Here is a 17,121-nt window from a genome sequence, read left to right on the forward strand (position 1 = left end):
AACGTGCTTCCTCTACATATAGACACATGCAGAGAAGGAAGGAAAGAAGGGAGTGGTTTGGTTCTCAGATGAAGTTTGTTTTCTTGAAGACCTGCCCATTTCCAGGAGAACTAGGGAGCGGGTCTCTCTGGGTTGCGCATGAAACTTAATCTGGCAGGAAAAGCCAGAGGTGCTGGTTTCATCTACTCAGAAGTGTTGCAACATGCATCACAGGGAAGCACTCACCGTTATCATGGTGGCTTCATTGGTCCTTAGTGTATAGCTGTCTGATGCTTTCTTTGAAAGCATGCATGTGGGTTTGCATTACAGTGAGAATGTCTTTTCCATTTATTAATGAATGAACAAAAGGATGTAGATGCAAAAATATAAGTTGAACTAAATTCCTTTGTTCCTATTGTTTGACATGTGAAACCCCCCCCACATTCTCTTCCTGCTAGCTATCCATTATTGAGGCTCCCCCTGCCTGGGACGGGTCCTGTGGAGTTCACCACAGGGCTGCGAGACTACAGCGTTCCTTTCCATGAGCCTCAGGGTGACTTTGGAGAGCGCCCTGACTGGGTAGGAGAAAAAAAACATGAAATCCATAAGATTCTGTATTTCTGTACTGTTTCTGACTATCACTTTTGTTTTATTTCCTTAGGATGTGTTTAAGCTATGGCATTCAAACCTGAAATACATTTTAATCTTAGGCTTGAATATTCAAAAATGATGGCTGGGCAAAGCTGGAGGCTCATAAATAGTAAAACAGTGGCTCACACGATTTGTCAACACTAGTTTTAATTTGCTGTAACAAGGGGAATAAGAAACAAAGAATACGTTTTTAGTTAATATTAAATACTAATATTAAAATCAGTCAGCAGTAGTAGCTGGTTCATTGTACTTAATCACAATCTGTTTCTTAATAAGTTGCCTACATGTTTGCCCTAGTACCGGGGTCCTCCGGTCGCCTACATCCAGCAGGTGTTGGTGAAGGCAGCAGTGTCTCCATGGGACAACAGCCTGGTGCCGGTGGATGTCTTTCGGTCGCCTCTTGGGCGAGTCTTCAATCTGCTGGAAGAGCTCCGCAACCATGTTCACTCCGACAGGTAAGCTTGGGTGCACTGATATGTGACGGTGGTAAATTTGCAGTAACACAATGGAAAAAATACTACATTATGAAGTGTAGTCTAAGTATAAGGAAAGACTAGAGCAGAGGGCTGTGGAAGGAAAGCTGTGAACCAAAAGCTTCTTTGAATTTAGTCCAAGGGGGGGAGATAAACATCAATGACCTTGAGTTATTGATCTGTTGTAAACTACAAAGTTTATGGTTTGTTCTGTTTGACTAATCTACTGTATCAATGATAGTTCCCAGAACAGTTTGCTTTGCTTTTGTGCTTCTGGTTTCAATTAAATACTTGTTTAACTATTTTTACATTAACGATTTATTGCTGTTCAATACTTTATTAGTTTATTTAAATCTCATTTATTCCAGGAGCATTTGGTATCCGTGAGCTGTACTGCATTGATTTCCTCGTCTTCTGTCACACCTCCTCTTCTCTTGTCTTTACCGCTGTCTCGTTCTTGTCTTGTCAGCTCCGGCATTCGCAGTCTGGAGTCTTTGTGTCTCCAGGTGACAGATCTGTTTCCAGGGTTACGGCGGATGCAGTCGGTGCTGCCAGAGCATGGCTGCCTTCTTGTTTCTCCTGGCAACTACTGGCAGAACCAACGAGAGCTGTTTGACTCGGACCCCGACCCCCTCAAGACCATCCAGAAACATGAACCGAAAGGCTTGCACACCTCAGCGACATTGCGAGGTAGTAATTGGGAAAGCTCTGATTCAGTAGTGGCCTCCCCTCGTGTGTGTGTGTGTGTGTGCAGTAGGTTCTGTGTACAGTATTGCTAACAAACCATTCCCTTGACAGACCTTTGATCAACAAGCGAGTACATAAATATAACTCAGTTTGGTCTGCTACCATATTCTACTCAGAAAAAGCCCTTGGACATTTCTCTTTTTGAGGTTCTACTCACATTCTAATAATTGTTACTGTAACCAACTGTGTGACTTGTGTGATCACTGCGTACCCTGCCAAGGAGTGGTTAAGTGAATGTGTTCAGACAAAGTCTCTGTCACCGTCCACAGAGCATGTGGTGTCATCCTGAAGCGTGCCCAAGATTAGAGCTTCAGTGCTTCCTTAACTGGTCCTTGTGAAAATCGATGTATTAAGTAATTAACAAATCGTAATACAATAGGACATTGTGTCATTGTGTCCGAAATGTTCTCACGCCTGTCAGTAGGTGTGGGAGCATTTTTTTTTTATTTCGACAAAATCTGAAAGCTCCAGTCCGGCCTGTGTTCTTATTGCTTTTTGCCATGCAATGATCCATGAGATGACTAATTCATTCTGAACTACAGGCATTTTTAAATAGTCTGTCAGAAACTACCATTGTTGATCACCATATTGAGTACCTCGTGTCTATTGTATAGTCGGTTGAAGTACAGGGGGAAAGAATGTGTTATACTCTGACTGCCTTGTTGAAAGTAGTCTGCCATCATTCAGCATGAGTAATTGTCGGTAGTAGTGAGCAGGGGATTAGTTGTATCAGCCAACTAAGAGGCTTTCGTATTGACGGAGAACAAGCAGTTTCATTCCTTGGGAACTTATTGAATTCTTTTAAAATGCTACCCACTGACATAGTGAACCAAGTTTCCCCTTCAGCATTTTGCCACATCTGCCACTTCAAGAGATATTAAAGATATAGTCAGGGACAGCTTGGCTGTCAGATAAAGTTAGACTGATGTGCTTGTTCACACTGAGCTGACTCGAGGCTTGTCAGCCTGGTTACATTGGGGATTATATTTCAGCTGCTCTTGCAGGGCAGGGGAGCCCCAAACTCCACCAGGTACCCAGTGTAAAATATATAACTATGAGAAATGGCAGTCAGTGAGGATGAATGTATTTTGAGGTCATTTTGTGAACGTATGGATGGATCTGAGTTTAGTGATTGTGTTCCAGGCTTGCATTCTAATGGCTTAGTTTTTAGTTTTATAGCAGTTGCCATTTTGGTTCCTGAACTTATTTACTCCTTTATAACTTCACCCTCATGTCTGAGACCAGAGCTGATGGATTGATTTGCTTTTCGAGTGAGCTTCAAGTTGCAGTTTAACTTCATTATTGAAACCAGGATGTTGTCACTTAGGGGTTTTTTGTTTTGCTTTTTTTGTTTGTTTGTTTGTTTGTTTGTTTTTTTTCTAAAACAGTGAGGTATTTTTTTTTCTGCTTTCACATGTGCTCCTGATCACTAAGATGTTTCCTTGTGTTGTGACTAAGATCAAAAGAACTTGGTGACAACAGCAGATTCCCACAAAGCTTTCTAAGCCTAAAACTGCTCTAAAACGTCTCTTTTCTTTTTATTCTTATAAAGAAGTGGTAACTGTATCTGTTCTGACACAGACCTAAGGGCTTTGAGAATGTTTGGCTGGTGACTAATAAATAACCAGTGGTCAACCTAAAGTGATCTGTAAAAAGGTGGTCTGTTACTAGAATATGAAGAGTCTATTTACATGAAGATGTTTACTGTGTGTGTTTTAGACTTGCTGTTCGGGGTTCCTGTGAAGTACTCGGGGGTCAGTCACTACAACAGGAAGAGGGTGGTGACCTATACAATCACTGTAGTTCTATCCAGTTATGATGCAAGGTGAGTTACAAAGGCAATAGAACAGAAAACTAAAAGCCAGTTCTATTTAAATTTAGTTTTAAGGGATGTCACTGGAAAATTTAGTAGTTTTTTTTTTTTTGTTTTGTTTTTTTTTCTCGTTTCATATTTTTGTCATCTCTAACTCTGTGACTCTTGGGCGGTAATGCTGCTTTAGAAAAAGCTTAAGACACAAAATACACACTTAAACTTTAAACTAATAGAGTTAAAATCGGTAAACAGAAATAAAAAAGATAATTACAAACTACACTTAAGAAATATATATTTTACTAATGGAACTAAATTGGAAAAATTTCAATCTTTTGTAGTTTACTAAAATTTTCAGAGAAGAAGCTTGAGGAGCGTGAGACTGGGATGTTTCCATGACTTTGAGTCAAGTGTCTTTTGGAAATTGTTTTCTGTTGTATCGTCTGTCTGTTCTGGGCTTGCCCACGGTCAAACTATGTTTCTATACATTAAAAACTAAACTAAAAGAACAAACCAACTCTGGAAACTAACTGAAACTGAGATCTACAAACTAACTCTGGAGCCTGAACAGAGTAGGAGTCTGTGACTTAGGTTTTGCATTTTATTGTATTTCACTTTTTCAATAGAACGGCATAAATAGTCAGAACTGTCTTCTCCTTGGATTAATGGCATCTGTCCCTCGAGGCAAAGTGTCTGTTTCTCAAAATTAAAAATGGAGTGATGAAGTTTGTTACTCCATGTGACGATGATTAATTGTTATTTGTGTGTGTGTGTGTGTGTGTGTGTGTGTGTGTGTGTGTGTGTGTGTGTGTCCAGGTTCCTAGGCAGCCTACGGGCCCGCCTGAAGCAGCTTCACCCATCCGCCAACTGCACCCTCAGAGATGACCACATGGTTCACGTCCACTTCAAGGAGGAGATCGGCATTGCTGAGCTCATCCCGCTCGTCACCACATACATCATTCTTTTTGCCTACATCTACTTCTCTACACGTTAGTCCAACTCCCTTTAAATCTGCTTTGTACTTGGTGCAGTGTTCAAACATCTCGACTTCCCCCACCACTACCACTTGTTTGCACAACTCACCACAGTTAAAACAGAAAAGTGCCAGAGAATGAGGGCAAAACGTGCTGTGCCCTTTTGTGTGCACAAGTGTTTGGGTGCCAAGGTTGTCCCTGTCTGCTGCAGGGATAATCCTCACATGGGAACATTGCACACCGCTGTAAGAATGCAGCCACCAAACCATCGGCAGCTTGCCAGCACAAACATTAGCTCAGGGAACAAACACACACACTCGTGCACACAGACACACACGCCGTCCAAGTACTCAAATGAATTTTCACCTGCAAGGTGGTTAAATTACTCACAATTGGCTCCTGATATGCACTTGTAATTGCAGTATAATAATTTAGATAATTATTCAATGAGACTGTTTCTTAATGAACCCAAAAGAGAGCCATAATATTCTATAATAATACCGGAACACCTTGTGATCACAGAAAATATGAGGTAAACACAAGTGTAAGGTTTTATTTTGATGTCAGTATCTCCAAAGCTTCAGAGAAATACCTTGATGTTTGTTGTTAGCACATCTTTCCTGCTCTTTGCAAGTTCATGCTGTTTTAAATTCTCAGTAACACAATATTTGTTGTTAAACAGTGAAACAAGCAAGAAATCACACACGCACACCATTACAATCAATGCAAACACAATTTTTCACTTTGCTACTAAAATCCTGATATCCTCTGAAAATGTAACCATTCAGAGATGTTGAAGAAATGGCTGTGCTGTAATTTTGACCACCAGAGAAATATTTAGCATGTCGCTTTTTTATGATTCAGATTTTTAGCATCAACAGCTCTTTGACTTTCAGTGTTACATGTGTAACCAACATTGCCTGACTTTTATGCCAACTGAAAAGTGAAGAAACTTTGATTACACGTCAGAGCAGACTGGGCTGCTAGTGTCTCAGACAGTGAAAAGTGGTGCTGCGTAAAGTACAGTTTAAGGAAAAATTGTATTTCTTTTTAAACATTAAAATATGTAAATAAAGGGAAAAAGCATTCAGCAGAACTTGGCAGCCACTGCAGTTGTATAACCGTTCTTCATGAAATTCACATTAAACAGTAAAAAGAAGGGAATTTTATTTAGGACGTGTGATATGAAACAGGGTCTGTGCAGCATTAGACAGTGGAAAGAATGTGTGAGAAAGATGAAGCGCACAGTCTTTATTTCTGTTCTCCTGAGGTTCGAGGAAAGCTGAGAAGTGAGAAGGGTCCACGATGTTTCTTTGCTTCGATAATAAAACGGAGCTTTCTTTCTTATGTTGAGTCTGTTTAAGTTTCATTCTTATTTTTGATACATCGGGGTCAGAAAGTTCAGTTATTTGTCTCATCGTTGTTTTGCTATCTGTTCCCTTCTGAGAAAGACCTCTCCTTCCAGTCTGGAAAATCAGAGTGTACACTTGAGGCTGCCTTGGAAAACTGTAATTGAACAAACATCTGTTACAACAATATGCAGCTGCTGTTTTATTTTACAGCGTAGTCATTTTCAGAATTGTCATTTCAAAGAAAACCTGCAAGTTTGAGAAATGGATAGCCTGTACAGTTTCATTTCATAACCCCTGCATATTTTATCAGCAAGCCTAGTGTTCAGTGTCATCACCTGCCATCTAGAAATGTAATTTTGGAAATGCTTAAACGCCTTCTCTACATGATCACCATCATTTGATTTAAGACAAGGTCTGGCTGAGGATTTGAATAGTTGTACAGCTGGTTAGTGTGAAGTCCTCAACATATCATCTTTTTCTTCCTTGCAGGTAAGATCGACATGGTGAAATCTAAGTGGGGCCTTGCTCTGGCTGCTGTGGTCACAGTGCTCAGCTCTCTGCTCATGTCTGTGGGTCTGTGTACACTGTTTGGACTGACACCCACACTTAATGGAGGGTAAAAACCATTTTCTACATACTTGAGTGTCTGAAGATTACTAAAGGGGTCTGGTCTCTGCTCTTGTTCATCTGCCAGGAACAGTAACGCACATGCCATTTTGGCAGCAGACGCTTATTAGATTTCAGCCTAAAATTTAAGCCAAGGAATGCAGAGACTGTTTCAAAAATCAGGCAGCCAAGAAAACAGTTTAATCAAGACGCAGCAAAAATGTATGTTTGCATCACTGAGAGCAACTTGGTACTTGTACTTTCATGACTTATACTCATTGTTTCCCTTGATTACACCATAAACGTCAAAGCAAGGAATCAGTTTTATTCCAGTCAGTGCCATTTTTTTTTTTAAAAAGTAAAAACTTGTTTTGTTTTGTTCTCGTATTTGCATGTAGAAACTAATGCATATGGCATCGTTGTATGTTAGTTAACTGAAGTAGCTTCCAGTGCTGTTGCACTTACCTTCCACAGTAGCTTTAACTTCAGACTGTAGTGATTAGCACTTGAATGCTCCTTACACTTTTAAGTGCATTAACTGTTTTTACAGTACATTTTCTTTATTATGAATGCTGTTTAAACCAGCCTAAAAGCTGTCTTCATGCATGCTCAATCATCCAGGTAAGGAAGTCCTAAAAAATTCATTCTGTTCGTCTGGATGTAGCGTTTTCAGGAAACTCTCTGAAAACACCATGTCCAAATGAACAGAGTCAACTCTTTGCGGCAGCCTGAAAACACTTAAGAGGTTGAAGGATGAGTTTAACTTGTGAATCACCACTGAAATTATGTTGGCAGTAATTTCATTGTTCTCCTGCTCTTATTGACATTAAAATGTATCCTGTTAATGTTAACACCTCTAGCTGGCTGTCAGTTGTATCCTTATTTTTACCAACTCACGTGCACGTACCTGACTTTTGACTTTCCTCTTCTTCTGTATTGATCGTACATGGAGTTCTGTTAATGATCACTTCATGTGGGCAAACAGCGTGTTAGTGTGTATGAAAAAGGAAGAACACTGTGTGGAAGTGGGATGGACTGAAATATGGGGCAGATGTATTCAGATACTGACGTTTAATGGCTGTCCAATCGTGAGCTGTTTATTAGGAAGCAGACCTCATGGCGTGACAGTGGTACTGTTAACCAGCCACTAAGATCCATGCAAGTCCTCCATGGGCTGTGCATGCCCAGGCCATGTGCTTGCATAAACACACATCAAGGCCAACGTACCAAAACTATGACTGCAACATGCAAATCTGCAGAGTCATAATTGACTCCACACACAAAGCTGGTGAGATACAGATAGTGTTGGGTGTGTGTGTGTTTTATTATGTACAGTGTTACTGAGTGTGTGTGACCCAGTTATACACTTGCCTCATCTAAAGCTTATCTATCCTGTCAAACTAATCTGTCACACATACTAATCTCAGGGAAATTCCCAGCTATGTGGGCCAAGAATTTAAAAAAAAAAAAAAAAAAAAAAAAATAGAGAAATTGAACCCTAAATGACTGATTTTATAACTAAAAAACAAACAAAACATAGGAGTGGACCACATACATTTGCATTATTAAAGTCAAATTAAAGTACATTTGTGTTTGTAATTTAAACAGAATTCCACACAGTGGTAATGTGGTGAAAGTGTATATTACCAAAGATAACTGTACTCAAAGTTGAGGGTATTTTATTTTTCTCCCTGCAGTGAGATCTTCCCTTATCTGGTGGTGGTAATCGGGCTGGAGAACGTCTTGGTGCTCACCAAGTCTGTGGTTTCCACCCCTGTCGACCTCGAGGTCAAACTGCGCATAGCTCAAGGTAAGTTTGGAGAATGTAGTTTAGTTACGGCTTATTAAATATTGTGCATTTCTTCATTTTTCCCTGATTGTTGTTCTGTTTTTTCAGGCCTTAGTAATGAGAGCTGGTCTATCATGAAGAATATGGCCACTGAGCTGTGTATTATCCTCATTGGATATTTCACTCTTGTGCCAGCTATCCAGGTAAGAGGACAAGTGCTGCAACTGTTGAAGGAAGTGCACCAGGAGAAAACTGTAGTTAAAGTTATTGTTATTAAATAAGCAAAGCATAATGCTAAATCAAGCCAGGTGGGAAATGCTTCTATGTGGTTAATGTCTCTTCTGTTTATTTTAGGAATTCTGTTTATTTGCTGTTGTGGGGCTGGTGTCTGACTTCTTCCTGCAGATGTTTTTCTTCACCACTGTACTATCTATAGACATTCGCCGCATGGAGGTGAGAAACGCATATGCATACTTTCAAATCTTCCCCCCCCCCACACACACACACACAGAGTTAATATGCTGGACTCAACATTAGATTTAAGTAACAAGAGTTTTATGTGATGTAAACCTTTATGCACCAGGCAAGAACTGAGTTTAAAATTTAAAAAAAACAAAAAAAAAACACAACCAGCACTGAGACACATAATCACTCTTGATATTTTCAGCATGTATTGTGAAGTTGACTTAAAATACAAAAAACGATGTTTAAAAAAAAAAAAAAAAAAAAAAGTGTGAACCTCATTATTTTCCTTTAGCTGGCTGACCTGAACCGCCGCCTGCCAGCTGAAGCAGGTATGCCTCCACCCAAGCCAGGCCCCCTGCGTACACGTGAGGTACCCCCTCCACCGCGACCCTCTCCGCATACAATCACTCTGCAGACACCAGCCTTTAGAAACTTGAGGCTCCCCAAGAGGCTGCGTGTGGTGTACTTCCTGGCTCGCACGCGCCTGGCTCAGCGCATCATCATGGTGAGAAGACAAATTCAGAACTGACTGTAAATGTTTTTGTGCACTTTGCTGCCATTTGTCTTCAACTGTCAGCTTCTTATTCTTTCATACAATGGCAAAGACTGACAAGATCTTTTTTTTTTTTTTTTTTTGGGGGGGGGGTGAATGTCTGTTTCAGCTTTAAAACTAACAGAATAGCTTTTACAGTCTGCAAGCTTATTGCTGTGCCTACATAAAGCCAACAGTTTATGTAAAGATGCCTATACTGTAAGGTGGATTCGTTTAATACAAGCATATACATACATTAGGTTAAAGTGGTCTAAATTAAGTAAATATCAGCTCAATGTAAAATGAAGCTGGCCACATATTCCAGCTAACTGATCAACATGACACTTTTTATTTTTTCATTTTTAGGCTGGCACAGTGATCTGGATTGGTATCCTTGTGTATACCGACCCAGCTGGAATCCGCACCTACCTGGCTGCACAGGTGTCTGAACAAAGCCCCTTAGGCGACCCCGGGGGAGGCGGTCTGCCCCCACACCTGGGAGTGGCCCCGGTTTTTCGAGGTGGGGATCCTACCAGCACCTTGAGCATCCATCGTGCACCAGATCCAACTCCTTTACCTGAGAACCAATCGCAGGGACATCATGGCCCTCCAAGGGCAGAGCCCATTCCACAGTCCCCACCCGCTGTACCTCAGATCACCTGGGGGGAGGAGGATGAGGAGGGATGGAGGAGACTGTCCTTCAGGCACTGGCCATCACTCTTCAGTTACTACAACATCACTTTAGCAAAAAGGCGAGTGCTGCTGGGGAGTTTTTTGTTGTTGTTCGTCAGTCTGTTATTTTCTTAATTGGGGAAACGGTATATTATACTGTAGTGGAGATCCCAAATCTTCCATGAAAGCAAGTGAAGCAGTTAAGATTTTCTTGCCTCGTTATGATACTGGTGCAGCATAATGTGTCGATTCATTCCTGGCGTGTATGTGATGTTTCTGCAAAATGAAATGCTGCATTATGAAGTTTATATCAACTCCAAATAAAAGCTGGACAAAAAGAACAACTAATTTCTGTCAGCCATTCTCCACATGGAAAATGCAGCTACAAACAAGTAACCTACTTCAGTTATGTGCTTATGCGTTGTCCAACAAACACTTTCCCACTTTAAAGGTGTAAAAGCCAGGAACAATTTTTTTTGTTTCTTTTTTTTCTTAAGTCTTTAATTCTGCTTCGATGTTTCTTTCAGCTTCATTATGTCCACTATGTTATTGTCCTTTTACAGGTACATTAGCATCTTACCTGTCATCCCAATCACTGTTCATCTGACACCCCAGGAGGCCATTGACGCACGTCACCCTCAGGACACGAGACACCCTCAACCACCCATTCTCAAGGTTTCTGCTGACTTGCAGACAGACCTCACCCTCTACAAGTTAGTAGTCAGAAAGACACAGACATCTACCCGCTTTAAGTTTGAACTGCCTCACAAACACTTTGATAAACCTGCATGCCTTAAGGTGTTAAACGGGTAACTTTTGATTATTTAAATCCAGCAGATTTTCCATCAGTGTGGCTACTTGAGTTGTTTGCCCCTACTATTCTAGAGACTCTCATTGAAAAGGACGTTTCTCAAAGCAACATAAGCCTCCTACAGCTCTCCAAACAAAAAATGAAAGGATTTCTGTGAAAATGTTGATCTGACCAAATATATGCATGTAGGATCTACAGGCAGGGCAGCTTACCACCTGTTGGGTCATGTTAATCCCCGCTTGTTTGGGTACTTGTTGTTTTGGGTTCCTGCTGTTGTTATTATTAGTTCATGAGGAAGTTATTTATGTGTAATATGTAGACACATGTTTAACGACATAAGGGGAAAATGCTGAAATCTCAGAATCCTCTGAATGCTAAATTACCTGCCTTAATTAGTATCTTATGAAAGAAGGTACAGATGAATCAGCTCTGATTGTTTTTATGAGTTCATATAATTTTTGTTTTAGACAAATTTACAAAGAAACATAATCTTCTTAGCCTAATTGAATGAGTGATATCTTTTTCAGGCCCTAGCTTTTCTTAGTTTCAGTTCAGTTTAGCGATCACTGTTTTTGCACATGGTTAGAAAAAACAAACCTTGACGTCACACAGCTGAGTGTAAATAGGGGCCACAGCAGGTAAAGGACCTTGACCTTCACACTTTGTACCTGTGTCATTGAACCGATTGCACCTTGGACACTGAAGCCTTTAAGTTCCTTCTGCAGTTTTGCTGAAGTTGGAGCAGTGAAGTACAATAGCATTTAGGGCATTTGAGCCATTCAGGTTTAGTTTTCCAGACATGAAATAACATAATTTTGGACTAAAATCTCTTTTTTTCAGCTGCAGTCTTAGTCTGTCTGCGAAACTGCTCTTGGAGGTCTTGCAAAGAGAAATCATGACACTTCTCTCAAAATCAAAAACATTTTAAGTTACTTTTAAACTTGTCAGTGCTGTAGATGTATTTTCTATTACAGTATTTAAGTTGACATAACACAGAAGGGAGTAAAAGAGCACCTACGTTTCATGCTTGGCTTAGTGTTCACTGTTGCTGGGCTGATGGTAATCTTCTTTTACGTGAGGTGAAAATGCAGTTTCTTTGTGTGTATTCTAATAATGCCAGGGGTTATCTCTGTCTTTAGCAAGTATTCATATTCTCTAACTGGCCAAGCCTGGCTGACTTGTTTACTTTACAGGCTTTGTCAGTGTTTTTTGTGGGGCTTTTTTTCCTTACCCTAGCAGGTGACGCATTCAGGGACAATGGGCTAATCCTGTGTGGGAAGTATTTACTGTACAAGAATATCTTAGGAATTTCTTCAGTGTTAGCATAGACTTCAGTGATGACTTTGGTCAGAGGTCACAGTGAAAAATACAATTTTAGACGTAGTGAGAGTTTCTGCAATTATAACTAGACTAGCTGTCAGTGGCATGGCACATTGGCGAGCACGTTTAAGCTCACCCCCAGTTTACCATAGTACTTAAGGTACAACACCATTAGAAATGTTGTTAGATTGTTATTTTATGGAAATTAAAGTTTAACTTTGGTTAAAATTTGTGAATTCTGTAGTTTAGCAAATCAGTCTTAAGACTAGAAGTGTTCTTTTGCACAACAATGGTGTGTGTGTGTGTGTGTGTGTGTGTGTGTGTGTGTGTACACAATATCGGTCCAATAAAGCTGCTAAAATGGGAAGATAATGTTCTTTATCTTAGAGGGAGGTTCAGAGACACCGATTCACTGTCCTTTCCAGCTTTATCAGCTTATAACAGCCTCATCTATCTGCCGCGACAACACTGTACCGTGTTGTGTAAACCAGTCTGTCACTTTGACATAAGTGTGATGTTTTTGGTCATCTTTGGACTGCAGATATGATTGCTATCAGCAGTTTGGTCGGGGTCGTGACCTTCACAGTTGGGAATTGGCAACTGACATCAACACTGGTTTCGATAGATGGAAGGCCAGATTGATAAAGGTGTTACAAGGGAATTCTCTGTACTTTTAATCTGGAGCAAAGATCTTTACATGTAACAAACGAGTCAGCGTAGCCTTGTCTTGTTTAAGAGAAGTTTTGAACTGGATAAAGTCTCTCATCCTACATCCTAAAGCAACTTTAAACAGGAAAAAAGACAGCTAAAATAAAAAATTGTGCAATCAGTGGTTAAAGTTAATGACACAGTTTGAACCAGTTAATACTGACTCCATCTCATCTGTTTCTGATTTTACCTTCGAAAACCGCTGGATGTTTGTGAAGTAACCGTAGTGTGTAATAGGTCTGAAGACAGGATTAGAGTTCATCATCATTTGTGCTGTTTCTTCTTCTTTTTTTTTTCTTCTTTTTTTTAAGAGTAACATCTAAAATGAGTTTATAAATAAAACTACATGGCAAGGACTGAAATGCAAACTCAAGTTGACGGCCAGGTTCAAAAGTCCCACTACATCATCACCAGAAACCAATGAGCTACACATCTCCCTCACCAAGTGGCTACAGTCCAAAACGGAGCTAAAAGAAAGTGAATATTTTGCCGTTTATATTGTGAACATGAGTAAAACTGCAAATAAATGGCAACGTTGCCCCAGAGGTGCTGGATGTGTAAATAAGCAACTGTGTGTCAATGTTGGTTCCCCAACTCGTTTCTGCTGCCAGTAATTCTCCTGTTATTGCAGTTAAAGTGTTTTTAAAAGCTAACAGAAGTACACAGACTGCCTTGTTTTTATTTGTTTCTGCATGAGTTTAAATGATGTCAGGGACTTTAGATGGATTTTACTCATTCGAAAAAAATTGGCCAAAAAAGTAGCCATTAGCAAAATAAAGATAAGCACAGAAAGTAGTAGTAGTAGTAGTAACCCTTAAAGCTCTTTTTCTGAACTGAGGAGTTTGTCCCATATTGGCCTGTTTGTAGAACAAGATTACTGACTGTGCATCAGATGTTTGTGCGATGTTTGTTTCCCTATACAGCTGCATTTCAAAAATCCTGGCTGTCAAAATGTTCCCTTCATGGGGGGGAAAGGGTTAAAGCTCTACTTTCACATTACAGATGTGAGGGTTTTTTTTTTTTTTTTTTTAAGCAGAGAAAGTCAACACTCCTCTGCCAGGTTATCATCACATAAGCTCCACATTCCACAGAAGAGCTGGCACATGCGCTCTTTCATGGTTTTTCTTTTCCAAGCGGTCAGTTCCACATATTGTGAGTTAGATTTGTACAGTTGTACTTGTTCAACACACAAACTATATAAACATGTGAGTGTGCAGCTGCAGAACAATGTTTTAGGTAAACATCGAGATCTGTTATGCTGTTGTCAGTTATGAACAGTTTCTCACTTTGCTGCTTGATCTTTATACACTAGTTGGGCTATTTACTCATCTGACTGTGAAAGTGTCCGGATAATATTTTAGGAAACTCAGCATCTCCACAGTATTTTGTGAGAGATAAAAAGTCTGTTAGAGATCTAGAGCTTCAATTGAAAGGGTGAATTCATGGAACAGATGACACACAACAAATGTGCAGTACATTGAAAGATTTTGTGAAGGAGTTGACGAGCACATACAGAAGTTCAGCTTCTGTGTGATTGTTTCTGGTAAATGTGTTGTAGTGTGGCGGCACTGCACTCCTGACTCTTTTGTGTTGTCTTTGGATCCAGGGTGGCAGCTCTGGGCCTGGCTGCGGGTGTCCTGCTGGTTCTGCTGCTCTTCTGTCTGTATCGCGTTCTCTGCCCACGAAACTATGGTCAGAATGGTGTCCCTCATGGGCGGCGGCGGCGAGGGGACCTGCCCTGTGACGATTACGGCTATTCACCACCTGTCAGCGAGATCTCACCACTGCTGCTGAGGGGCCACAGTATGGTGAGACTAAGATGGAGACGCCGCAGTCTTTGTTTGTCCACCAAACAAACTCATAAGAAAGGCAACACTGTGCATATATAAAGAAAAAATAGCATGTGTCAGATTTATTTGCACACTCCCTCTTTCCCTTGTCTTTTTTATTTTTTTTTTAACAATGTTAGTTAATTTGTATTTCAGATGTATTTTAAGACCAGATCTCATCTATGTGGTGCAGATAAATCCAGTGTTAATGAGTTCAGTTGCAATGACTCAGATACTGTAATTATATAAAATCTGCTTAGCAAATATAGATTAAATGTCAATTTGAAAAAAGGGTAAAACAAACAGCTGATTCCTATGCTTTATAGCGATTTTAAAAGATACAGAAATGTGTTTGTGCTCATAGTACTATACTACAGTACAGGGTGGGCCATTTAAAACAAAAATGCTGAATTTAATAAATGTGTATTAATTTCTTTTTTGGCTGATCGCTTTAGTCTTATTTAAACCGGCTTCCTGCTCCATGTTTCCGTCCTGTAGGATATCGAGTGTTTGGCTAGCGATGGGATGCTGTTAGCTAGCTGCTGCCTGGCTGGACAGATCCGGGTTTGGGACGCACAGACTGGGGACTGCTTGACTGTCATTCCAAATCATGGGTGAGACACTCTTAATATCTTGTTTTAAAAACATTTCAATGCCATATTGATCTCTGAGATGTTTCCAGATTTGCTTTTACATTGTTAGGAATTATTTGTTTTATTTTTCCATTAAGTAAAATTTAGTTTAAAAACAATCTGTCAGTTTAGGAAATTTGAGGCTGAAAATTGATTGTATTAAAGTGAATATGTTGGAGATGTCAGGCAGAAGAGGAAGTCTACAGAGGTTCATGGATGTAGTGAGAAAGGACACTCAGAGGGTTGCTATGACAGAGGATGCTGGGATAGGGTGAGATGGAGGCTGGTGATCATCTGTACTGACCACTAAAGGAAACAACTGAAAGTAGTCATGATCTGGAATATGCAGTGAGCAGGGACAATCTGGTGTTCATGGGTGGTTTTTAGATTATCAATTTATTTTTGCCTATCAGACCTTTTGTGTGTTAATGTTTGCCAGTAAATCTGCAAACATAAAGTCAGTTTATCTCTTCAAGTCATGCTGATGGGTTTTTTTTTTGTTTTTGTTTTTTTTTGTGTTTTGTCTCCTTCTCAGGCTGAGGCGGAGCAGCAGCAGTGGCTGCTGGGACCATCGGAATGGCTGGGACAGCATGACCGGGGCTCAAGAATCAGAGTGTTTGAGTCCTGAACGAGACATCTCATTTAATGGAGACGGGCTGACAGAGGACGAGCTCTACCCAGTAAGACGCCGCACCACGCCCAGTCGTCCCACTCTTTTCATTGACCAGCCCGATCTCACCCCGCTCATTGACACCAACTTCACCTCCCAGCCCCCTTCCCACCTGTCCACCGCACCCAGAGCAGGCTTTGATTTTGGAGGACTGGTGGAGCGTGCCTACATGGAGCACGAGCCCCCATCACCATCTACCTACGCCTCTCCGTCCTCAGCCTCCTCCTCGCCCCCATCAGGCACTCAACTCCAGAGGAGTCCGAGCTTAGGGGAAGCAGCTACACCTGTAATCCAAGAAAGATCCCCAATGGCTGGGGCGCAAGCGGCAGGAGACTGGGAAAGTTCTGTCTGGGCCATGGAGCTCAGAGGGAATCTGATAGCTGCCGGGAGGAGCAGCGGCAAACTGGAGGTTTGTAAAAATTTCACATGTCACTCTGAAAAAAGTCATACTCTTGATCCGCTGGTGTTTAGAATCACTGTACAATTGCATCTGGTTACAGCTGTGGGATGCAGTGGAAGGGTGGCTACGCTGCAGCAATGAAGACGGTGTTTCTGGGATCACAGCTCTGGCCTTTCTCAACAACAGGTTAAACACACACGTGCTCTAAATCGGCAAAAAATATTTTTCGGTCATTTTAATGGGACACTAATTTATTTTATTTTATGTAATTTTCCAACCTCTTAAAAGATGTTACTTGCTTCTATAACATTAGATTGTAACACATCAGATGTATGCTGTAAATTGTAAATGGCCTGTATTTGTATAGCGCTTTACTTAGTCCCTATGGACCCCAAAGCGCTTTACACTACATTCAGTCATCCACCCATTCACACACACATTGACACACTGGTGATGGCAGCTACATTGTAGCCACAGCTGCCCTTGGGCGCACTGACAGAGTTTCAAAAGTGTGTCATCCTACTTGTGGCTACTATGCGCGGCTGTTCTTTATTCGGAGTGTCTCTTCCTTCCCAGAATTGTGGCAGCTAGGCTGAACGGGTCCTTAGATTTCTTCACTGTTGAGATGAACAAACCTCTGGGTCTGCTGCAGTACAGAGGTGAGGCTTGAAATGTTTCTGCATCAGTGTTGTATGAGTTTG

General features: G+C 40.8%; 1 protein-coding gene across 3 annotated transcripts in view; it reads left to right on the forward strand.

The window, feature by feature from the left end:
* Positions 1 to 17,121, forward strand: part of LOC102300824 (SREBF chaperone) — a 36,104-nt gene that overhangs the window by 7,427 nt on the left and 11,556 nt on the right. The window contains exons 3-20 of one of the 3 annotated variants that reach the window (XM_042223960.1): positions 438 to 558; positions 928 to 1,085; positions 1,573 to 1,793; positions 3,570 to 3,675; positions 4,477 to 4,649; positions 6,476 to 6,602; positions 8,290 to 8,402; positions 8,490 to 8,584; positions 8,736 to 8,834; positions 9,139 to 9,351; positions 9,745 to 10,130; positions 10,614 to 10,763; positions 14,496 to 14,697; positions 15,217 to 15,332; positions 15,886 to 16,030; positions 16,121 to 16,429; positions 16,521 to 16,606; positions 16,997 to 17,115. In XM_042223960.1, coding sequence (XP_042079894.1) covers positions 438 to 558; positions 928 to 1,085; positions 1,573 to 1,793; positions 3,570 to 3,675; positions 4,477 to 4,649; positions 6,476 to 6,602; positions 8,290 to 8,402; positions 8,490 to 8,584; positions 8,736 to 8,834; positions 9,139 to 9,351; positions 9,745 to 10,130; positions 10,614 to 10,763; positions 14,496 to 14,697; positions 15,217 to 15,332; positions 15,886 to 16,030; positions 16,121 to 16,429; positions 16,521 to 16,606; positions 16,997 to 17,090 — 2,914 coding nt within the window. In that variant the 3' untranslated portion in view covers positions 17,091 to 17,115. Of the gene's footprint in view, positions 1 to 437; positions 559 to 927; positions 1,086 to 1,572; positions 1,794 to 3,569; positions 3,676 to 4,476; positions 4,650 to 6,475; positions 6,603 to 8,289; positions 8,403 to 8,489; positions 8,585 to 8,735; positions 8,835 to 9,138; positions 9,352 to 9,744; positions 10,131 to 10,613; positions 10,764 to 14,495; positions 14,698 to 15,216; positions 15,333 to 15,885; positions 16,430 to 16,520; positions 16,607 to 16,996; positions 17,116 to 17,121 lie in introns of those variants that run through there. The other 2 variants (XM_042223961.1, XM_042223959.1) reach the window with 2 other exon arrangements.

Source organism: Haplochromis burtoni, unplaced genomic scaffold (genome assembly GCF_018398535.1).
Source record: "Haplochromis burtoni strain Fernald_Lab_line unplaced genomic scaffold, NCSU_Asbu1 Contig_124, whole genome shotgun sequence".
Lineage (NCBI taxonomy): Eukaryota > Metazoa > Chordata > Actinopteri > Cichliformes > Cichlidae > Haplochromis > Haplochromis burtoni.